Source organism: Myxocyprinus asiaticus, chromosome 38, assembly GCF_019703515.2.
Source record: "Myxocyprinus asiaticus isolate MX2 ecotype Aquarium Trade chromosome 38, UBuf_Myxa_2, whole genome shotgun sequence".
Taxonomy (NCBI): domain Eukaryota; kingdom Metazoa; phylum Chordata; class Actinopteri; order Cypriniformes; family Catostomidae; genus Myxocyprinus; species Myxocyprinus asiaticus.
The window spans coordinates 30,473,368-30,498,931 of NC_059381.1; the positions used below are offsets into that span (position 1 = coordinate 30,473,368).

The 25,564-nt window shown below is 39.5% G+C and overlaps 1 protein-coding gene across 1 annotated transcript in view; it reads right to left on the reverse strand.

Annotated features, from left to right (window-relative positions):
• Positions 1–25,564, reverse strand: part of LOC127428828 (short transient receptor potential channel 5-like) — a 74,820-nt gene that overhangs the window by 21,644 nt on the left and 27,612 nt on the right. The window contains exons 2-6 of the mRNA XM_051677447.1: positions 21,853–22,279; positions 16,226–16,747; positions 7,846–8,182; positions 4,115–4,254; positions 1,119–1,441 (exon numbers count right to left, since the gene is read on the reverse strand). Of these exons, the coding sequence (XP_051533407.1) occupies positions 1,119–1,441; positions 4,115–4,254; positions 7,846–8,182; positions 16,226–16,747; positions 21,853–22,239 (1,709 nt within the window). The 5' untranslated portion in view covers positions 22,240–22,279. The remainder of the gene's footprint in view (positions 1–1,118; positions 1,442–4,114; positions 4,255–7,845; positions 8,183–16,225; positions 16,748–21,852; positions 22,280–25,564) is intronic.

The window sequence follows — 25,564 nt, forward strand, 5'->3', positions numbered from 1 at the left end:
AGAAGACTTGGAATTAGTTGCATGGACTACTTTTATGATACTTTTGGGTCCTTTTTCCGACAATTATTAAAACATTTCCTTTTGTTTTCCACATAAAAAGAAAGTCATATGGGCTTATAACGACATGAGGATGAATAAATTATGTCAGAATTTTTATTTTGGGTGAACTATCCCTTTAAACAGGCCATTTTTGTTGTTGTTGTAGTATTTGTTTTTTATTTTGTTGCGGTGCCTTTAAAAACAGTCATGTGTCCATGCATTTATCTGTCTGGTGTTAGAAAGTTTTTTGCTTCTTTGCACCTTCAATAAATGCTCTTATTGGACTGTTTGGGAAGTTCTGAAAGTTACAGTTTTCTTCCAAAATACATCAAGCTCTTTTATTTTAAAGGATCAAGGAAAATTATATTACTCATTATTGATTCCCCCCTTTAAATATCTGTCTATTCCTCACATAAAGCTGTTGTATGGCCTCAGAAGACTTAAAGGTGCACTCAGTAATTTTTTCCTCATTAAAAAAGTTACTCCTAAAGACATGAATTGTAATTTTGCAATATTTATAGATAATCATGAGCACTCACATTAAAATGAAGCCTCCAGTCATATCAGTAACCTTATAATAGCTGTTTTATTCTACATGGAGAGGGTCCGCACATGGGGCTGCCATGTTGGAATCATATGACCAGACGAATACTACTCACTTAATCTCAGTAACCGTCCTGTTATTTGACACTTTCACTCATAGATTAAATGAATCATGGCTTGACTGTGAATACTGCATTTCTACAATGGCATCTGAAACTGAAAACTATTGATTTTAAATTATGCTGCATCCAAGCTGCTAGGTGTCAATGTAAGTCCAAGATGACGCAAATGTTACTGAGTGCACCTTTAAGTCATATTGACTTCTTTTATGGAACTTGTCGTGTTATTTCTGGACCTTGACAGCTATTGGTCGCCATCCACTTTCTCTGCATGGAAAACAGCAGCCTGGACATTCTGCTTAAGTACTCCTTTTGTGTTCCAAGTGACACAAATAAGGGTGAGTAAATGATGACAGAATTTAAATTTTTGGGTGAACTACCGCTTTAATTCAGCTGAATACAATTCCTTGCACTTACGTGGAGAAGGCATTGTTCTGCCTCTGACAGCGGATCCCTTTGCAGTTGTTGGGCTCATCGGCTGCCTCCGTCTCATAGTAGAAGTAGAGCTGGTTAAGGCCATTGGCGAAGGCCAGCAGCACCAGACAGTATATGAAGAGGAACTTCAGGATGTCCAGCAGCATTCGGCCCAGAGAGATCTGCAGCGGGCCCAGGTGAGAGTTAGCCGTGAAAAGCGAAATGAGACGCAGTGAGCTGAAGATGTTGGCGATGGCAAAGAGAGCCTCAGCGATGAGGGTTGGGTGCCACATCTCCCACTCTACCCGTGGAAGACAGCTGTTGTACTGATGGAGAGTCAAGACACAAAACATTATGGAGAGAAAGAGAGCAGTATTCTTAGTTCTACAATGACTTCATAAACAGATTTGCTGGAAGTCCATGTAAGTGAAAACTTATTGTGTTTCAAAGGAAGCTGGTCCTAAAGACATTAAACAAAATTGGCAAAACGTGTCGTGCAAGATTCATTCCTACCTTTAAAGAGCCTATTATACAGCCTTAGCATCAGGGTCAGACTAAAATTTCGCCAAAATTCAAAATGTGGGGGCAAAGAAATGCCCTTATAATGAATTATTCTGATTGTTTGTTTTTTATTTGTAACATCTGATGAATCTCTTAATATTCTATTATAGTTGCTGTATACAGTTATACATATTATGGCATTCTATATGAATTGATGTTGATTTAATTGTTAGGGTAAGAAAGTCCAAAATAAATTCTTAACCTCTTCAACTGCCGCCTGCAATATTTCACTCCCAAATTTAAAAGCTCAGCATACACACATACAGTGGACTTGTTGCATAGAATTGGTCTCTTTTTACAGACAACCTCCTAAATTTAAGAAAAGATTCCAATCATTCATAAATAATATTGTATATGTTTATAATTTTATGATGATCATTTCTTTTTCCTAACTTCATAATCATGTAATTCTGGTTCTGTTTGCTCTATCCCCATGCAAAAAGTCTTATTACATTCCACTAGATGGCAGCAATTACTAGGAAAAATAAATGTTCATCTATCTATCAGCTTCCATCACAATATACAGATCTGAAATATAGGTGGCACTCAATTTTGATTGACATGCATGTTTCTCAATGGACTAGAAGCTCAATCTAGTGGTCCCCAGCTTTGCGATGATATCTAACATTTAATTATCAATAGCTGATCACATATTTTGCAAATGATTTGTTCATAATGCTTTTTTGCTGGACTGCAATTTTTTTCTGTACATCTGAGATATAACATTGGATTGTTTAATCAAGCAAGCTCACAGACAAGTAAAACATTGCTCATTTTAAAGAAGACAACCTAAAGTAAAAGCTGATATTGGCTAATTTGGCTGCTGTGGGGCTTACAGAAGCAGTGATCAGAGCAGACATGAGACATTTGTTTTTGTTGTCTTACAAAGATCATATTTCACTTTGTGATTCTTTTGATGATTATTCAACTATACAGTCACATTCCTGAGAATGAGAGCTTTCATTTGATATATGACTTGTCTATTTAAGTTTTTTTATATTCAAATGCATATTTCTACATCGTCACCTCTAGATGGGCTCATTTGTGAAACAAAGTTTTCAAGGCTTTATTTTGATATTTTATGTAACTTAAATGCAAAAGTGATGGTATACTCTAAGCTTACAAATGATTCCACATATGCCTGACTTCTGTTTTAAGCATAAACATTTTACACGATATAGCCCTCCCTTTTGGACCCGCCGGCGGGTCCACATACTTATTTGACATTTATGGATGAGACACAGTTCATATTTTATATGGTTAGAATAGAAATGCCCCCCAGAATCACATCCAGGGAGCAAATATTGCCCCTTAATGAAAAAGTTGATTTCTGCCACTGGGTGGGACTTGATTTTATTGGAATGTGACAAAGTGGTCATTTTTACTTTTAATTTTAGTTACTGTTTGATTTTATGAACAATTGTCTTATTACAATTGTAAAAATAAAAAAAATAAAAAAACAGTTTACAGTCGATTATGGAGTAGTACTCCCCTCCTGAAATACCACCAACACCTACTTCTGAAGAGGCATTTAGACCAGGACATGAAGGCTGAGGGTCAAGTTCATGCTCAAGACCATCTCAATGTAAATTTGTCTTATTATTACTATAATCTTTATTACATTAAGGTTAATCAGCATTAATATGCTTAAGTACTGGTAAGATTTTAGAAAGGCTGCAATACCTACCAAAAATAGCCTTAAACCAATTCCTAAATAGCTATTTGCTTATTGGTTATCCCCTTGAACTCTGATGCATTTCTGGCCTGCCACCCACAATTTTTCACATTCAAATTTAAAAGCTCACCATTCACAAATACTGTGGACTAATTGCAAAAAAATGTCTCATTTTTTCAGATATTCCCCAAAATAAAAAAAAGACTTATAATCTTCTGATAAACAAAGTTTTTTTAAAAAAATAATAATAATTGTAAACATGTAATTCTGGTACTGTTCACTCACTTTGAAAAGTCTTATTTCATTCTACTAGATGGTAGCAAGCACTAGAAGAAAAAAAATTATCTATCACATTCCATCACAATATACAGATCTGAAATGTAGGTGGTGCTCTAATGCCTTTTAGCCCTAAAAGATGTGCTCGTCCATAGACATTCAGTCTAATTGTCAGTTCATGCACCACCCTTGTTATTTCATCTAATATCTCGGCCTCTGAGTGGACTAGAAGCTCAATCTAACTGTCATTAGAAAGCTAAGATCCTTTGTGATGACATATAAAATTTTGTCATCAATAGTTGAAAACATATTTTTCTGATGATATGTTTACCATTAGGCAACAACAGGTGATGTCAGCTGAAAAGAAAAACTTAAAACAATTGAATACAAGTGTTCTTTTGTAAAAAAAAAAAAAAAATGTAATTAAATTAAATTACATTTAAATAAAATGCTGCACAAAAAGGAATCTGTGGGTGATGGAATCAACCTTAAAGTAGGCCACCATTTTAAGAGATATGGTGGCTAAGTAGAGAGAGTTCATGGCAAAATCCATGAGGTTCCACCAGTCATGGATGTACTCTGTGAAACCTCCATCCCACATCTCTTTAATCTCTGCCCAGATGAAGCCTGCAATGACCAAAATGAAAAATACTACAGTTGAAGTCAGAAGTTTACATATACCTTAGCCAAATACATTTAAACTCAGTTTTTCACAATTCCTGACATTTAATCATAGAAAACATTCCCTGTCTTAGGTCATTTAGGATCACTACTTTATTTTAAGAATGTGAAATGTCAGAATAATAGTAGAGAGGATGATTTATTTCAGCTTTTATTTCTTTCATCACATTCCCAGTGGGTCAGAAGTTTACATTCACTTTGTTAGTATTTGGTAGCATTGCCTTTAAATTGTTTAACTTGGGTCAAACGTTTTGGGTAGACTTCCACAAGCTTCTCACAATAAGTTGCTGGAATTTTGGCCCATTCCTCCAGACAGAACTGGTGTAACTGAGTCAGGTTTGTAGGCCTCTTTGGTCGCACACACTTTTTCAGTTCTGCCCAGATATTTTCTATCGGTTTGAGGTCAGGGCTTTATGATGGCCACTCCAATACCTTGACTTTGTTGTCCTTAAGCCATTTTGCCACAACTTTGGAGGTATGCTTTGGGTCATTGTCCATTTGGAAGACTCATTTGCGACCGAGCTTTAACTTCCTGGCTGACAGGGTTGGGGAGTAACAGGAATACGTATTTAAAATACAAAATATAAGTAACTGTATTCCACTACAGTTACAATTTAAATCATTGGTAATTAGAATACAGTTACATTCAAAAAGTATTTTGATTACTGAAGAGATTACTTTGCATTTTATTGTCATTTGTTTCATTTAATATTTAGTCCTTTCAGATAGAAAACATTTATACATATAAATGATGTGATCCAAAGTGCATTTGAACAGCGGTGAAACACTTTCTTATGATGTGTTACATTCATACGAGCAGACAGAGAAGTACGTTTGAAGTAAGTTTGGAGCAGAAGAAATAGAAATAAACCTTGTGTAAATTGTCAGCTTTTCGCTAAGCTAAAATGCTATTTCTAGTCATTTTACATGAACATGTTACCAGGCACAATCATATTTTTTTATCAAGAAAATTCACGTTGGATCATAATTTCTTTTTTTCTAGTAAGACCTTTGATATTAGGGCAAAAATCATATTATTGATAATAATTTTTGTATTGTTTTCCTGTAAAAATATCTAAAAATCCTTAAAACAAGATCAGTTTGATTTATCTTGTTTTAGAAACAACAATGCATAAGATATTTAGGTTTTTCAGAGAATGTATTTTTAACATGTGTATTTTGTCTTACTGTACTGGCAGAGTTTTTACAGTCAAAACAAGTGAAAACATCTACCAGTGCTGAAGAAGTAATCCAAAGTATTTAGAATACATTACTGACCTTGAGTAATCTAGCGGAATACGTTATAAATTACATTTTACAGCATGTATTCTGTAATCTGTAGTGGAATACATTTCAAAAGTAACCCTCCCAACCCTGCTGGCTGATGTCTTGAGATGTTGCTTCAGTATATCCACATAATGTACCTTCCTCATGATGCCATATATTTTGTGAAGTGCACCAGTCCCTCCTGCAGCAAAGATCCCCCACAACATGATGCTGCCACCCCCATACTTGATGGGTGGGATGGTGTTCTTCAGCTTGCAAGCCTCACCCTTTTTCCTCCAAACATAACAATGGTCATTATGGCAAAACAGTTAAATTTTTGTTTCATCAGACCAGAGGACATTTCTCCAAAAAGTAAGATCTTTGTCCCCATGTACACTTGCAAACTGCAGTCTGGCATTTTTATGGCGTTTTTGGAGCAGTGGCTTCTTTCTTGCTGAGCTGCCTTTCAGGTTATGTCGATATAGGGCTCATTTTACTGTGGATATAGATACTTGTCTACCTGTTTCCTCCAGCATCTTCACAAGGTCCTTTGCCGTTGTTCTGGGATTGACTTGCACTTTTAGCACCAAACTACGTTCATCTCTAGGAGACAGAATGCATCTCCTTCCTGAGCAGTATGATGGCTGCGTGGTCCCATGGTGTTTATACTTGCGTACTATTGTTTTAAGAGATGAACGTGCTACCTTCAGGCATTTGGAAATTGCTCCCAAAGATGAACCAGACTTGTGGAGGTCCACAATTTTTTTCTGAGGTCTTGGCTGATTTCTTTGGATTTTCCCATGATGTCAAGCAAAGAGGCACCGAGTTTGAGGGGAGACCTTAAAATACATCCACAGGTACACCTCCAATTCAGTACACCTATCAGAAGCTAATTGGCTTATCGTCTAAAGGCTTGACATCATTTTCTGGAATTTTCCAAGCTGCTTAAAGGCATGGTTAACTTAGTGTATTTAAACTTCTGACCCACTGGAATTGTGATATAGTCAATTAAAAGTGAAACAATCTGTCTGTGAACAATTGTTGGAAAAACTAATCATGTCATGCACAAAGTATATGTCCTAAACAAAAATTTGATTTAATGACTTCAACCTAAGTGTATGTAAACCTCTGACTTCAACTGTATGATCAGTGCAAAAAGGTACAAAAAGTGCATGTCCTCATGTGCACTACAGAACCGTAAACGTGTAAAGTGAAAAGTTCCTTCTGTCTCTTTCCTTAATTATATTTTTTCTGTTGTGTCTAGCATCCCAAAACCACCACACATATTTATTCTGCATATTTTCAAAGATTTTCTGAATATTTGAAATAATATTTGAAATACTTAAATAATAATTTCAAAAATGTATTTTCTCGCATACTCAAAGTGCGTCAGAGTATTCTATTAAATATTTATATAATAATAATAAAAACATTCCAAAGGAAATTGGAATGTATGCATTCAAAATTAATAAATGCTCCTTTTTATGTTTGTTTGTTTTTTGGATGGCAAAAAAATGAAAAATCATTTGGGGAAACATTCTCAGTAAAATACTTCTGTAACATTCTCTACCCCCAATATTAAAAAAAATTAAAATAAATATACAGAAAACAACCATTTTAAGGCTAACACGTACACATTTTTACATAGACATGTTATTTTGTATTTGTATATATTATTCCGCTTATACAGTAAACCAGACATATAAGCATTTTACTTTCATGTTCCAAGGAATAAAGTAAACATCTTCTGTGATTAAACCTGTCCTCCAGACGACAGATAATTTGCTTCTAGTCTCCACTTGTGACTACTTGTGGGCTTGTGTCTACTTATGAGAGAAAACCTCAAGCCATTATGATTGAGCCTTCATGTAATCAATTCTGAACTGGGGCTTGATATATGATTTCCTTTTGTCTTGAGGTTAATAAATGATGATATAAATAATTCATGAGTGTTCGTTCACTTCATCTGAGGGATAATACCATAGCCTTATCTTTTTTCTGTGCAGTGAACAAGTGTTATTGCTTTAGAAATTAGTCACCTACAGTAAATGAATACTATGTTTCTACAATGTAAATGTTTCTTCCTTTTTCAAGCTTAATAAATTTGTACTTTTTAGATCAAACATTTCTTAAAAATTAGCTTGTTGGATTTTAAATGATTAAACAATATATATTGTTCAAAATGAAAGCAAAAAAGTGTTTGGACACTTTCTGGTTGTCAAATGTTAGTGGAACATAGTTAATGCTTTCCCGACACACAAGCAGACTCACCTAGAACCCAGGGTAAGATCATCCACTCTACAATGGTGGGTGGAGGTCCCTGTACATGCAGGTCAGTTTGTACAATATGCTGTGAGGCGAGTAGGAGGAGGAAGAGGAAGGTCAGGTAGGAAGCGGTGTGGCAGATGAACTTGATAAAGGGTTTCTTGATGAACAGGCCTAAGGTGCTTTTTGGAGCCAGAAGATATATGAGGGAGAAGACAGGAAAGAGCAGGCCAATGGTGAAGCAAGTGAGGAGCTTTACTGCCCAGTGACGTCGCCTCCAGCCCAGGAAACCATCATACCACAGTGTTGCAAGCAACTGCTGGCAGTTAGGCTGAGCCACAAACTGTGATGGACAAATGCAGGAATTTGTTAGCATGGCTGAATGAGCCAATAATCCAGTGAAAATTCAGGACAAAAGCTGATAAACAGCGGCGCAAGTTATAAACAGGATAGGTCATTATTTACTCACACTCATGTTGTTCCAAAACCATATGACTTTCTTCTTGGAACACAAAAGGAGAATTTTAGGGACTGACAGGCTCACTCACCATTCACTTTCGTTTTACGGTAAAAAAGAGAGGTGTCAACATTTTTCAGAATTTCTCCTTTTGTATTCCTAAGAAAGAAATCTGGAATGACATGAGGGACAAAATTGTATAAAATAAAAAGTGAAATGAGAATTGTATAATTGTTTTCCACATATTGTATATGATATGATAAAATAATTATAATACATGATAATATAAAAGTGTATGATAATTAAATAATGGGTCGATCTCACAAAAGCTGTTAAGAAATGTCAAGGTCAAATTTCATCCCAAAATCAAAAGAAATTAAAATATATTTTGCATGCCGATTATTTGCATTATGACATTATTTTAATGACAGTTAAGCTCAGTTAATGTGAAACATTTTTTATTCTCATTCCTGTAATGCAGGAAAAAAAGGATATATTATATAAATTGTAAAGTACATTTGGAAGTATGCATCACAGTAGATTTTATTTTATTGTATTAAATTGAATTTATGCTAGTTTTAATAAAAAAATAAATAATAATAATTGTGTCCGGACAGAATGGTCTTCATTACTTCATTACATTCTAGCATTAAATGGATATTTTGGGGGAAATGTGCTTAATTGTCAAGAAACTAGTGTCATAAATGCATACAATAATTGTTCCTTCAAATAGACTTCATTTTCTTTATGCAAAATATAATTTCTTAGTTTGTTCTTTTGATTTGGGGTTATATTATTCTAAGTTCAGTCATTAAACTCTACATAGCGCGAGCTGATAGGTCATTTGATGTAATCTGTTAGCCGATTAACTTGCATGCTCCCTTTTTCTAGTTGTTTGCAGGTAAGCCGGTTTCACTGCAGCTTGCTACAGAGTTTTCACCATTTGTTTAGATCTGCTTCAAGGGAATTGTATGTACAGTGGCAAGAAAAAGTATGTGAACCCTTTGGAATTAGCTGGTTCCCTATCTGTCACTCACTCGACGTTGTGTCGATGTAGTGACACTAGGGGTCACTCTTGGGAGCCCGAGACACCTCTGGTCTTTGATAAAAGGCCATTGAAAATTGGCGAGTGGTATTTGCATGCCACTCTCCCGGACATACGAGTAAAAAAGGAGCTGGTATGCAACCACTCATTCAGATTTTCTCTTCGGAGCTGAACGGTCCTGCTCATTGAGCTGAATACTACTGTTCTTTCACCTCTGCTGGATCTGACGGCACATTTTAGCAGCTTCTCCCTCCTCTGGTGCACTGTAGAGAACGTCCCTGGGCGCTTCGGCAGAAAAACTAGAGAGTATATTTTCTGAAAGAGCTTTTTCCCTCTAAAACAGTATATATTTCTCTAAAAGAGCGCACACACGGAACGTCTTTTTAAAGACGCGTCTTTTTAAAGATGCCTTTCCGATTGTGTGTTATTCCTGGTTGCGGTCGTTATCTCTCAACTTCGGATGGTCATGATCGCTGTCTTTCGTGTCTGGGCGCGACCCACATGAAGGCAGCATTTGTGGATGGTTCATGTTCTCACGCCTGCTACTGCATTGGCACATCAACTGCCTCGAGTTGTTGACAATTCTGCTCGCCCTGCGGAGGTTCCGGCCATTGATCCAGGGCAAGCATGTGTTAGTTCGGACAGACAGCACGGCAATGGTAGCATATGTCAACCACAAAGGCGGTCTGCGCTCTCGTTGTATGTCACAACTCGCCCGCCGTCTCCTCCTCTGGAGTCAGCAGCACTTCAAGTCGCTGCAAGCCACTCACATCCCAGGCAACCTCAACACTACGGCGGACGCGCTGTCATGGCAGGTTACCCTCAGGGGAGAGTGAAGATTCCACCCTCAGGTGGTCCAGCTGATTTGGAGTCAATTCGGACGGGCACAGGCGGACCTGTTCGCCTCCCAAGAATCCTCCCATTGCCCGCTCTGGTACACCCTCACCGAGGCTCCCCTCGGCATAGACGCACTGGCACACAGCTGGCCCCCTGGCCTACGCAAATATGTGTTTCCCCCAGTGAGCCTACTTGCAAAGACCCTGTGCAAGGTCAGGGAGGACGAGGAGCAGGTCATCCTGGTAGCACCCTACTGGCCCACCCAGACGTGGTTCTCGGACCTCACGCTCCCCCCTGGCGAATTCCCCTGAGGAAGGACCTTCTTTCCCAGGGACGGGGCACCCTCTGGCACCCGCGCCCAGACCTCTGGAATCTCCATGTCTGGCCCCTGGACGGGACGTGGAAGACCTAAGCGGTCTACCACCCACGGTGGTAGACACAATCACTCAGGTTAGGGCCCCCTCTACGAGGTGCCTGTATGCCTTTAAGTGCCATCTGTTCGCTAAGTGGTGCTCTTCCCGACGCGAAGACCCCCAGAGATGCGCAGTCGGATCAGTGCTTTCCTTCCAGCAGGAGAGGTTGGAAGGGAGGCTGTCCCCTTCCACTTTGAAGGTGTACGTTGCCACCATAGCAGCACACCATGACGCAGTCAACGGTAAGTCCTTAGGGAAGCATGACCTGATCATCAGGTTCCTAAGAGGCACCAGGAGGCTGAATCCCTCCAGACCGTGCCTCGTTCCCTCATGGGACCTCTCTGTAGTTCTTCAGGGTCTACAGAGAGCCCCCTTTGAGCCTTTGCAGTCAGCCGAGCTTAAGGCACTCTCCTTGAAGACTGCCCTCCTGACTGCGCTCACTTCCATCAAGAGGGTAGGTGACCTGCAAGCGTTCTCTGTCAGTGAAACGTGCGTAGAGTTCAGTCCGGGTTACTCTCACATGATCCTGAGACCCCGACCAGGCTATGTGCCCAAGGTTCCCACCACCCCTTTTAGGGACCAGGTGGTGAACCTGCAAGCACTGTCCCAGGAGGAGGCAGACCCAGCCCTGTCGTTGCTGTGTCTGGTGCGCGCATTACGCATCTATTTGGATCACACACAGAGCTTTAGAATCTCTGAGCAGCTCTTTGTCTGCTTTGATGCACAGCAGAAAGGAAGCACTGTCTCCAAGCAGAGGATTGCCCACTGGTTTATTGATGCCATAACTATGGCGTATCTCGCCCAGGACATGCCGCCCCCGGTAGGGCTACGAGCCCATTCTACCAGAGGTGTAGCGGCTTCCTGGGCCCTGGCCAGAGGTGCCTCTCTAACAGACATTTGCAGAGCAGCGGGCTGGGCAACACCCAACTCCTTTGCAAGGTTCTACAACCTCCGGGTGGAACCGGTTTCGTCCCAGGTAGTGGCACGCAACACAAGCGGATAAGCCCGGGATAGCTGGCCGGGTGTATCGTTTGCACATAGCGCCTTCCACCTCCCTTGGAGCTGAAGACGTGCGCCATTAATTCCCAGTAGTGTTCACAAACTTTGTTCCATGGTTGACTTCCTCCGAGCCCTGTGGCAGTCGAGTTTTCGGAGAGACTCGCTGCCGGCCCAGTACACGTGCTAACTAAGAGCCCCTCTGCCCCAGTCTCCATATTTGTAGTAACTCCTCCCCCGTTGGGTAGGATCTACCTTGAAGACTCTCCACATGGTTGGAAAGACCATGTGACGTATTCTTCCACTTAAAAATCCCCCCCTCTCTTTGGGCGAGGTGTGGTCTCTGCGGTGTCTTCCCCTTGGGACCTGGCGGCCCAGTCAGATAATCCCCCTTCTCTTTTAGGGAGTGGAAAAAGAGAAAGGGAAAAGAGGCCATGACTGGGTTAAGCCTGTCTCTATCTTTTGGGTAGTCGACTTGTCCCTAAAGGGCCATTCGACACTCATGACTATGTTGGGGGAGGTTACGTGTCGACCTGGTGTGCTGGCTATGAGGCACACAGTAGTCTGCCCACCACACACAGCCAGTTCACGTAACACAGTTCAGCCAATTGTGGCATTTCGTATAGGGACCCCTAGTGTCACTACATCGACACAACATCGAGTGAGTGACAGATAGGGAACGTCATGGTTACTTGTGTAACCTCCGTTTCCTGATGGAGGGAACGAGACGTTGTGTCCCTCCTGCCACAACGCTGAACTACCCGCTGAAATGGCCGGACCTTATATCGGCTCCTCAGCATAAAACCTGAATGAGTGGTTGCATACCAGCTCTTTTTATACCCGTATGTCCGGGGTAGTGGCATGCAAATACCACTCACCAATTTTCATTGGCCTTTTATCAAAGACCAGAGGTGTCTCGGGCTCCCAAGAGTGACCCCTAGTGTCACTACATCGACACAACGTCTTGTTCCCTCCATCAGGGAACAGAGGTTACACAAGTAACCATGACATTTTCTGCATTAATTTTTTATTTAAATTTAAAAGCAAAGTTTTAGTTGGAAAAAGCAGCTTTCTTCGTGGTGTCCTGCCACAGACACCATGCCTGTTTAATGTTTTCTGTATGTAGACCGTATGTATTCATGAGATATTAACCAGTTCCAGTTATTCCTTCAAGTCTTTAGCTGTCACACTAGGGTTCTTTTTAACCTCATTGAGCATTCTGTGGTGTGCCCTATGAATCATCTTGGCTGGACAGCCACTTCTAGGGAGAGTAGCCACAGTACTAAATCAGCTCCATTTATACACAGTTTGTCTAGCTGTGGACAGATGAATATCTAAGCTCTTCAACATAACTTTGTAACTCTTTCCAGCTTTATGCAAAGCAGCAATTCTTGATCGTAGGACTTCTGAGATTTCTTTTTAGCGAGACATGGTCCAAGTCAGTAGATGCTCCTTGTGAATAGCAAACTCTAAATGTTTGAGTGCTTTTTATAAAGTAGCTCTAACCCACACCTCCAATCTTGTTTCATTAACTGTATGCCAGGTTTACTAACTCCTGATTCTAATTAGCTTTTGTTGATGTCATTAGCCTAGTGGTTCACATCCTTTTTCCAACCTACACTGTGAATGTTTGAATAATGTATTCAATATGTACAAGAACAATACAATAATTTGTGTGTTATTAGTTAAAACATATTGTGTTTGTTTATTATTGTAATTTAGATGAATATCAAACCAGATTTTAAGACAAATTTATACATAAATGCGGTGGGAGGGGGCGGGGGGGGGGGGGGGGCGTTGTACTTGCTTGTTTTGATTAATTGGTTACCTCCCCCCATCGCCCCTGGAATCTATGCCCTTGACTGAAATATGATTCACAAATATGTTTTTTTTTATATGCCCTTTTTAATCTATGCATGATGTCTTCAACATAAGCATGACATTTATCAGAATATCTGTGAACTATCAGTTCACATAAACTGCAGCTCTTTTAAATGAGTCACAAACTGCTCTGAGATTCTACTGTAGCACCTGAAATCTGAAATGACTTTGCGCTGTCTGTCTTCTGATAAAGCAATTAAGGGTTCTTTCAAGGATTTAGAGGAATCTTTTTTTCAGTCAACTTGATGTCAAAGACAATTCATCTCTGTTTCGAATGTTTTATAGCTTCTTTTGTATTGCATTCTCTCAAATGTTATCTCAGTTGGGTACTTCAGTGTCAGTGCTCCCAAACAACTTTGTGTGACTTTACATTGCTGGGGCACTACTTTTGAAATATTAAGTAAAACACCATAAATCACAGCAAACATTACACAACAGCATAATAGCTTTTATAGCAGGTACACATCAGTGGTTATTTTTACAATGAACCTAATAACCATAGCTCAATAAATGATAACTCAATGAGACCGAAAACCTTCATGTAAACATCGCAGTTGATCTGACTGAGCTCGATCCAAATTACATTTCTATCCGATTGAAAGGAGAGTTGTAGAGCTAAAATAATCTGTTGAATATAAGAATATTAGCCATGTAGACCTTTGAATCCGACTATTGCAAAGTTTAATGTACCTATAAACTGTACTGAATTTGGATTTAATTTATTCGGATTGATGAAAATGTGTGCATGTAAATATACTCACTAAGGTTTGGCCTTCATGTCAGAATGCATTACCCTTTCCCATGGACTAAAAATCAGACTGTCAGACTTTTCTAAGTACTCATTCAGAAGTCACTTTTTTTTTTTTTTTTTTTTACAACTTACATTACACTTATTACAGGGATTTCACCCTGGAGCCATGCCATTTTAATTATGCCCACACAGTGTTACAATGAATCTAAGGTTTATATTTTAGCATTGCCAAAGCTTCTGCTAAAAACTATGATCCCTGTAGATTTATTCCTGAATACTGAATTAAAACCGGCATGAATTTCAGATGTAATGTTTCAGCAGTGTTACATTATATCAATCTTATTTAAGTGATATTTCAAACTGCCATCTGTTGAAGGAGTGGACATAAACCCGAGCTTGTTGAGTAGAATGCAGTATTGGTAGGGCAGGTGTATCTTGATGAATTTTTAAAAACAGGAAGCATGAAAAGCACTGCAGCAGAAAAAAGAGGGTTGTCTAAAAGTACCAGTAGGCCTACTGAAATCGAAAGAGAGACAGAAAGAAACTGATCAAACCCCCAACCCCCAAGACTTCTGTCCTTGTTGTGTTTCAAAAGTGCAATGAGAAATACAATTCCTCTCAGTTAGATAGATACAACCACTGCTCACAAATAGTCCCGTTGACACATTGCTGGAGTAAAATTGTGTGCCTGCCAATAATAATTGTGTCAATAATATTTCTGAAATCACATTTTACCCTTGGCTGCCTGAAATACATTGCTCTGCAATGTAGCCAGGTCTGCTGTGAGGTCCTATTAAACAGACAGATTATTCAAAATGCAACAGCAATGACAAACTTGAACTGTTACCGCTCATGAAAGCATTGTTAAATAGTTCCATCAGTATTAGAAAACAACTGTTCCTTGCAAGCCCTTAATCACAAGACATGAGAAATACAGCCATCTAACTAGCTAGATAGACAGTCAGACAGACTGTCACATAGATAGTCCGATAACCGATATCTATGTTACCGATAGATAATAGATAGAGAGAGATTTTACCATTGGCCCATTTGAACATTATGTCAATGTAAGTCTATGGGATTTTTTTTAGTTGTTTGATCGTTCACTGTGCGAAATCAGTAAATCCAGTCAGTTAGAAAAGACATAGCACACTATTCCAGAACAGTTTGAAGGTCTGTGCCAAGTTCTGTGGATGTAGCTTGAAAGCTCTGGAAGAAGTTAATGTTGGTCTTGGTTTATGAACAATAACAATATTTTGGCTTCATCAAACAGGTTTCCTGAACACATATGGGTTTCCTGAACAACATTTATCAGTCAAACAGAGTGTCCCACCCCAAACTCATGCCACTGGTCGAGTGAATGTTACAGTACAGTCTACTGTTCAACAGTCTGGTTCCGGAAGGAAAAATCCCATTCGTTTTCTCCATAGACTAATAGTTTTTTAATGAAAACGTATAAACCTTTAAAGACTTTGAACTCAGAGGTTGTTAATCAATGGTGTGTACTTCTGCTGAAGCCATCAGTCCAAGTTATTTCAACTTCATTTAAAAAAAATAGTGCTTAATAGCATAATTCCTGGTGAAGAACTACACTACCCATAATCCAAAAGAGAGATCTACCAATCAGAGAATCGTGGCCAACAAATCGAGGCAAAAGACTGTCCACTCCTAGCAAAAGTTTTGAATGTGAAACTAAAGTTTAAAGTGAACTTGCACATCTATGAATGACCTTGCTTATGCTTTAAAACCATTTCTTTCTTTTGTGGAAGACAAAAGATGTTAGGCAGAATGACAGCCTCAGTTACCAATCACTTTCATTGCATGGAAAAAAAGATTAAAAGAAATTGTATGGTGACTGAGACTAACATACCGCCTAACATCTCCTTTTGTGTTCCACAGAAGAAAGTCATTTGGGTTTGGAACAACTTGAGGGTGAATAAATGATAACAGAATCTTCATTTTTGGGTGAACTATGCCTTTAAAATCTCTCAATCTTGGACACTCACCTCTTTCTGGTGGTACTTGATTGCTAGTTTGAGTTTAGCCAGGTCTCTGCCCTCACGGGGGTCCAGTTCCTCGCTGTGGTAATCTCGATGATTCAGGATGGTCTCCAGCTCACGGGAACTGCGTGCCTGATCAAGCAGATCTTTAGCGAAAAGTTTGCACTGCTGTGAGAGCTCCTCGTACTCCTGCCGAAACTCATTCTCCACTTTACTGAGCTCCTTCAGCTCCCAGCCCAGCCTAAATGCTGTAAGGATGGGATCTTCGCTGGACAGGGCGATAAGAGAAGGGCTGGCCAAGGTTTTGTAGATGTTCAGGCGTGAACGGGAGTGACGCAGGCTGTCCACCTCTGAGCTGGACACGCATTCCACGCAGTCACACCGGATCTGGTGCGGTCGTGGGATGGTGACTTTACGTTGAACCAAGAGCTTTATTATCTCATAGTTGTTAGTGTGGGCAGCCAACATTATGGGCGTGATATCAGGTGTAAATTCAGAAAACTGTGTGTCCATCATGAGAGAAGGAACCTACATGTTCAAAAACAAAGAGAGCCATAAAATACAATTAATTATGGATGTCCTGATGCAATTTTTTGAGAACGAGTAAGAGTACAGATACTTTCTTTTTGGTACTCGGCGATACCGATACCTGTTGTTTTGTTTTTGTTTTCATAATTCCATATCAGCTATTTATTAAAATTTTTATTTCAATCAAAATGGTGTTTAAATAAATGAATACATTAAAAATGTAACCAAATGAAAGTAAAACAATTAATTTTCAACATGATATTGTATTATTTGTAGGGCTATCAGACAATAATTGTGATTATTTTTTTATTTATTTTTTTGTTAATCACGATTAATCGCAGATTTTGAAAATGCTGAAATTTGACACAATATATACTTATTTTCCCTTCAAAATGCATTTATTTCCATCTTAGGAAAGAAAACAAATCAATATGTAACAATAAAATGCTTTATTAAAATATTCCAAACAAAGCCTTCCACAGTATAAAAATAGAAATGCACTAAAATAGCACGGATTCAAGTAACATTAAACGTTTCCCAAAGTATAACTGGGCATTAAACTAAAGAATTAGTCTAGAGTATTCATTCATATTTTCATTCATTTCATTTTTCTATATTCATAATTTATATTTAAAATATTAATCTCATAACATTATTTATGCATTTGCAACTGCTGTGTAAAAGCATTTATTCCTGCTCTGTGAAAATATACCTAATTGCCACTTCAGATGCAGCTTCTGTGCCACCTTTGCTTTGTAAAGATGGCTTTAGTCCCCATAGGTTTAGTATTAATTGCAATGGGCATTAAATCTCTTAAACTCCACAATATTAATCTGCCATTTGACTGTGACTATCCGCTTTCCTACAGCAATCATGAAGCTGCATTCATGATTCAAGTCAGAGTGTCAACGCCAGCGTCCAGTGCCGCTTTGAACTCAATGGGAAAAGAGAAGTGATAGTTAAGACTAGGCGTGCTTCAGTGGTAATTAAAATGCCCCTTACATAGGCTGAAAATACTTGATTTCTTTCACAAGTCCCATCTGGGCTTGTTTTGTACATCAAATAATAGCGCTGAGATGTCCTTTCTCCATCATATTATAACTGACAGGGAAGCGCTGTTGTGGTGTGTACGTCAGTGTAATGACTCGGGATGGACACATTACAAAGATTCTGCCCTCCCAACAAGTGTTTATGTTGGTTTATACTGTTAAAAGTAAATGTGCTAATCGCAATGAAGACTAAAATGAATGTGTTAATAATTTTTAATTAATTGCATGCAATTAACGCATTAATTCCAACAGCTCTAATTATTTTTATCAAAATAAGCGATTTTATACAGAACCTCACAGTACAATCCAAAATACAACATTTTTGCCAAATAAAGTGCTGCATAACAGAGCATCACAGATGTGAGATATTGCTAAAATATAATACAATTACTATTGATTTATAACTATTATTATTATTTGTAGTATTACAGTGAATATTAGCTTTTATTTTGAAGTGTTTCTGTGCTGTTATGACCAAGTTTCTCTGTGTGAAAAGTGATTATTAAACCGCAAAAGGCTGCTATTTCATTAAATAAATATGTAGTCTGCATGTAACTCGCACTACAATGTGAGTTTTAGCGCTCTGCTAACTGTCATCTGCTACAAACAGATCGTGCGATGCTCATGATGGTGTTTTCTGTGTATGAGCCAAGGAGCTCTAAAAGGTTCTTTACAACACCGGCTCAACACATTCACAAGCACTCATATTTAAAGTGCTGCACATGTAAACTACATATTTATCTCATTAAATCGCAGTTTTTGTGGTTAAATTATCTCACTAGGACATGATGCGATTTCAATTTATGCGCTGAATGTTTACGTAATGGAATTATTCGTACATCAGATGGTATTAGTGTGGGGATGGGGGTGTGGTTGTGTTTGGCCAAGTGAGAGTAATCGATGGCCAACAACTCCACCCTAATGTCGTGCTCACATACCCATATTTTCCAATTATTAAAAGATCGGTTGTATCAAGTGACGCAGGACACTCAAACAAAAGAAAATACAACCCAGTTATTAGTACAGAAGAGCCATCGGAAAATGCTTATCCAGGAGGCTCATCATAATCCAATGGCAGGCCCGGTTTTTTTTTGGCCAGGCATTCACGGAGACACTCGTAAGTGGTGTGCGATGTGCCATGAATGTCAGTTGGTGAATCCATTGGCCACCCCAAAAGCGCCATTGTGCCCTCTACAGTTAATCGAGGACCCTTAGAAAGAATTGGTATGGACCTCATCGGGCCATTAGAATGGTCGGCACGTGGATATCGCTTTGTATTAGTCCTGGTAGATTAAGCAACACGATATCCGGAAGCGGTGCCCTGCGCAACATCTCAACACGTAGTGTTGCGGAGGCACTCTTCAAAATCCTCTCCCGGGTGGGAATTCCGAAAGAAATCCTCACCAATCAAGGCATTACCTTTATGTCACGTACACTATGCGAGCTATACAAATTATTGGGCATTAAATAGTTCGGACAAGCATGTATCACCCGTAAATGGATGGCTTGGTCCAAAGCTTAATAAAACCCTAAAAAACATGATTTGTATGTTCGTTCAAGACGGAGCAAGGGATTGGGATAAGTGGTTGGAACCCCTATTATTTGTGGTCCGGGAGGTCCCACAAGTCTCCACGGGGTTTCCCCCTTTGAGCTCCTGTATGGGCGTAGGCCATGCTGCCTGCTTGACATCATACGGGAGACCTGGGAGGAGGGGCCTTCACAGAGCAAAAACGAAATTCAATATGTTCTTGACCTTAGAGCAAAACTACACACACTGGGGCAGTTAACACAAAGGAATTTGCTCCAAGCTCAAGAACGGCAAAGTCAGCTCTATAATAGGGGAACCCAATTACGAGAATTTGCACCGGGAAATAAAGTCCTTGCCACCTCAAGCTCTAAATTACTCGCCAAGTGGCAAGAGCCCTTTGAGGTTACACAGCGGGGAGATCTCGATTATGAGGTTAAGCGAATGGATTGGGGCAGGGCACGTCAAATTTACTACCTCAACCTCCTAAAATCTTGGAGAGATGCTGTCCCTGTGGCCTTGGTGTTGGTAGTTCCGGAAAGGGCGGAGCTCGGGCCGGAGGTGACTCTCAAACCTTATCCATTCACCCCAGTCCAGTGTGGAGACCACCTCTCACCGTCACAGCTCACATACGTGGCCAATTTGCAAGCGGAATTCGCAGATGTGTTCTCGCCTTTCCCCGGTCGTACGAACCTCATAGAGCACCATATTGAGACCACCCCGGGGGTATTAGTTCGTAGCAGCCCCTGTTGCCTTCCTGAGTGCAAAAAAAGGTTGTTCATGAAGAATTAGAAGCAATGATCGAGATGGGCATAATAGAAGAGTCACACAGCGATTGGGCCAGCCCGTGGTTCTGGTGCCTAAGAGCAACGGGACAGTCTGATTCTGTGTGGACTATCGGAAAGTGAACGCGGTGTCCAAATTTGATACGTACCCAATGCCCCGGATTGATGAATTTCTCGATTGGTTGGGCGTGGCACAAATTTATTCATCATTGGATTTAACAAAGGGTTATTGGCAGATCCCCTTAACTCCAATCTCCCAAGAAAAAAAAAACGCTATTTTCCACACTGTTCGGCTTACACCAATTTGTGACTCTTCCATTCGGTTTGTTCGGGGCCCATACAGCATACAGGGGTTCCACTTGGGTCATGGGCAGGTGCGACCCCAAGTTAACAAAACCGCAGTGATCACGGCCTACCCGAGGCCGGATGTTGCCCCGGCCTGAGCCGGGCGGTGGGGGTATGTGGGGATGGGGGTGTGATCGTGTGTCTGTTTGTGGGAGAGAGGGAGTGGTGTGGCTTGTCAAGCTGGTTGGCATAATTTTTAACAGCTGTTTCTCATTACAGTGATGGTGGAGAGAGAGACCTTAAAAACAGTCAAACATGCCAGAGAAGAGAGAGAGAACGAGTCGAGTGCGCAGCGTTGGTGTCTGTTATCCATTGAGTGTTTGATCTATTTGAGTGTTACTAAGAAGTTTATGTTTATTTTGAGAGTGTTAAATTGTTGAAGTGAGTGAAAGCACCAGAGAAGGGTGCACACGCTGTACAGTGAGGCAAAGAAATAAAGAGCCTTATCTGACTGGATCACTGCTCCTGTCTTCTCCTCCTCATCCATGAACATTGAGAGTTTTTCAATCAGTTTTTGGTATTGGAATATTTTTATGAGCACGAGCACAAGTACATGAGCGCGGTATCGGACCCTGTTCCGGTATCGGGACATCCCTACAATTAATTGGGCACTATTAATCATCTAATTAATCAAGGGTGATGTTCATCCAAAAATTATGTCAACATTTACTAATACTCATGTCATTTTAAACTTGTTTACCTGAAGAATACCCTGGCCAGTCTTGTGTATACATTAAAAGTTAATAAAAACTGGGGATGTCAAGCTCCAAAATGACTAAAAAGCACCATAAAAGTGGTCAATTTCAACTTGTGCACTGTAAGTCTTCTAACGCCATATGATTGTGTAAGAAACAGACTTTTCCCAGAGAATTCCCAGAGAGACTGGCCAGGATATTTTTTTTTAAAAATCACCTTTTGTGTTCCATGGAAGAAAGAAAGCAATATGGATTTAGGAGCAACATAGGGGTGAGTAAATGAGGACAGGATTTTAATTTGTGGGTGAACTATTTCTTTAAGGCATTTTATCAGCAGCTTCAGATATGAAATTTGTTCATCTTGATCTCTATGGCTTTCACCACAAAGAGAAAAGAAAATATAAATGGATAACATACTATTTGTACATACACTATTAATGTATTTACAGTGTGGAAACAATGATTTATAAATAATGAATTAACATTAAAAGGTAACACTTTATAAAAATCTACACAGTATAAATTATTTGTGAAATGTGTTAGTTTATAGTTAAAGGAATATTTAAATCAAAAAGGGAAAATCTGTCATAAATTACTTGTGGTAATGTGGATAGAAAACTACAGCATAAGTACGCCATTTGTAAAGTTGTTTTTCCTGAAAATTATTTTTGCGATGTTTGCAAAAAGAAGTCACACCCTCACACACCTGTTTCTCACCAGTGGGCTTCCTGTAGGACAGCAGTAGCTCCACCGCTCCCACCACCTCCTTGCGGATGGCGTAGAGGAGCGCGTCGCCTATGTGCACGCCACGACTCAACAGCAGCTCCATCACCTCCAGGTTCTCATTCTCTATAGCGATGAGGAGTGCGCTGCGGCCCAACGGGTCCAGGCAGTTTACGTTAATGTTATAATAGATCTCAGCCTCCTCAAGGGCCTGCTTCACTCCAGCGTAGTCGCCCTTCTCTACCGCTGTCAGATAGGCCCGCTCCTTAACAGACAGCTCAACCTCCGCCCTCACAATCTGCAGTGGGATACGGTCGCGGTACGGGGAGTTACTAGCCTTCTTGTAGTATAGCTGCGCCATTAGGTTCATGAGTAAGCAGTGACACGGGATGATACAAGTTCAGAGCAACCTGTGCAGAGATTGAGGGGACAATCAGTTAGTCCTTTTAGGTTTACACTTTTTAAATATATAGTATTTGGACTCTTAAGTTACTCTTTATAATGGATGAATGGAATTGCATTAGATACACAATATCGAACCAAGAGGTTTCTGCAAACAAATGCTACTAGACCTTTTCTGAAAAATTTTCTTGGCCATTTTTACAATGAATTTCGGCCAACTGGTGTCAAGGTAACTTGAAGTGAATGTATGAAGTCACACAGATGTCCTAGCAGAGTAACCACAGGTGTAGTTTCTCACATGGACTATGGACAAGTTCATGTTGTCTTGAACTATTATTTATGAAAAATACTCTTGTCTTCACAACACTGTTTAACTGAAATAAAACAATAATTAAAAGAAATTCTAAAACATCTATATATATATTTTTCATCCCCACACTAATACCATATCTTGATCTGGATCAGGTTTCTACCCTCAAACCTCCAAACCAAACCTAAACCAAACCATCAGTGGAATAAAAATGTAATCTTAGAGGGAAAGCAGAACCTCTGATTTACGCTCATCATTCATTGTGTGAAAGCAAATACTTCCTGGTTTCAATGCGGAATAGGAACCCGGGGCTTCAAAGCAAGCGACACAACAAACCACAGAAAAAGGTAATCACACTTGAATAGATGCAGTACAATGTCTGATGGGACCTGGAGCTTATGAGTAAATCAGCAGAATGGGGTCGATATCAGGGTACTGGAACACTCAGTAGCTTTCATGCATATGGTGTCTAATGTGTTATGAACTTTTATTTTGAAGTCTAGTGTTTCCTGTTCCTGTTTACTGTCGTTACCTTGCCCAGGTGTATCTAGTTGCACTAGGCGCTACAATTATCCCTGCTCTTGCCTACTTGTATTTTAGTCCTTTAAGCATTTTAGTTTCTCAACATGAAAATTTAGCGAATATATTCAGTATACAAGACTTTGTCAATAGAAGCCCTGCATACAAGCCTGGGCTTGACTAGTGACATCTACAGAGAGCCTGCTTATAAAGACTTCTGATTATAAAGACTTCTGTTCAGTTTATTTAGAACATTAGAAAGAATCCATGCAGAGCTTTAGGTCATGAAAGCACACAGTAATGAGGAAGTGGAATGTTTAGAACTGGGACTGACATCATTATTATTTATCCAAGGGGAATCATGTAGATTACAAAGAAGAAAGGGCTGATGACTAGGGGGTATGACAGAACCCATCTTCTCTGCAGGCAACTAGTTATTTTTCAGGCCATATCTAGCGTTTATCAGGTGTCTCTCTTCCTTTTTCTTTTACGTACATTTTTGTTCACTATCTTTGGTGTGATGTGAAAGTAAACACCTCCAAACATGATCACACACTATTACCAACCCATATCATACTTCGATTTCTAGACAGTGCAGGCAACAATAAGATGCATCAGAGCGTTACAGCTGAGATGGATGGCTTGTGTTGCTTTGCTTCATCCTGTCTGAAGATACAAGGCATGTCTAATCGATCCTCCATTAACAAATAATTGATTAAATTTTCTGCAGTGTTGTGGATAAATAGAGGCAAGTAGGTGATGTGCCAGGTAAAGAAGTGTAATTAACACCCTCATCCGAAATTACTTCTCAAATTAAATGCTAAATTATGTGAAAAACAAAAAATTGTGGGGTTGTATAGTTTTTACCCCTTATGCAAAACAGTATACTACATCTCAATATAGCACTACCAAAAAAAGTACCAAAAAGGACCATATTAGCATGTTTTTGAAAGATAGCACAAACACACAGAAAAAAATTCAAAATTAATATAAAAAGTATTTATTTGAAAACTTTCTAGTGTCGAACGTTAGTGGATCATGTCCTTAATGTAATGAAGGACTCTCATAGAATTGTGGAACACATAAAATACCCCTTTAAAACTCAACCTGCAATATGCTCAGACCTTTTTGCTCAGTCAAATATATATTGGCATTTGGAAATCATGACACTACTTCAGCCCTCCTGGCATAGAGTTGTGATGGACATTGCCAACAGCCAAACAGCTGCCCAGTATCACTGTGACCCCGTCAATTTGACCATCATTATTCGATGTGCTTCACACTCATGTTTGTGACATTTTTACTATTATTTTATTTAATTATGTAAGAATGGAGGCAGTCTGTTTTTCCCCTATGCTGTGTTGTTTTACACACCTCGCTGCCTCATAAAAGCTGAACGTGTCTTCCACAGGGAATTGTAGGAAGCAACCCATGTTTTATTCAGCATGTTTGTAGAACTGCACTGACACCTAAGTCCATTAGTGTAGTTTTGAAGCAAATGCATGAAGATGTGTACAGCCCAAAACGCTACCTCGCATATACACCCTAATAATTATTCACCCAAAAATGAACATTCTTTAACTATTTACTTAGCCTCGTTGTGTGTGAAACAGACTGAAATTTCAGTAGTTTTTTACTGATAATCTTCCCTCCCACCAAGCTGTTAATCCATCATGAGAAATCTAAAATCTTGTCATTTTTAACCCTTCCGTGGTCTTGCGGTACACTTTGACCTGTTTTTTGAAATGGTTCTAATTGGGTCAATCCACAAGGAAAAGATCACCAAGGAAGGGATTAAAGGCTCTAAAGGTCAATAGTGAAGGTAGTGTATGCTAAGTTGTTTATTGATTACCTCTCTGTCTGTGTTGAGCACAAATGCATGAATGAATATTCATTGCAGTCTATTGTACTTGCAAGACAATTCATGTGTTTTTGATTTGTGCCACTAGGATTGTGCCTGAAGCTTAATACCTTATTTGGAAAGGCACAATTAATGACTTCAAAACTAATAATGATTTCTACCGAATAATAGAAAAAATATTTGTTACACTGATAATCTAACGTGCACAGGGATAGAGCGATATTTTTAATAAACATATCTAAAATGGCAACGGTGTGAAAATGTGCATGGTGTGGTTTCAAGGTCAAATCGAAAGGCTACGTTGCAGTCTACGTTTATTGTTATACAAGAACATCCAAGAACATGATATACAAGAGCATCCTCTGTGTCTCACTCACTCCTCAAGCAGGCTGCACGCAGTTTGTATGAGGTGAGGGAGGGGCAAAGTTTCTGATCAATAAGAGTGATTTTTTTCCTAAAACAAAACAATTGCAAGTAACCTGCAAAGAACAAGTACGGGCTGTTGTGTAGGGCTGTATAGGGCTGGGATATCATCACAATAAATTTGCTGGTGATACATAAAATTAAGCAATACTTTTGCACCTTTTATAAAGCCACTTGATT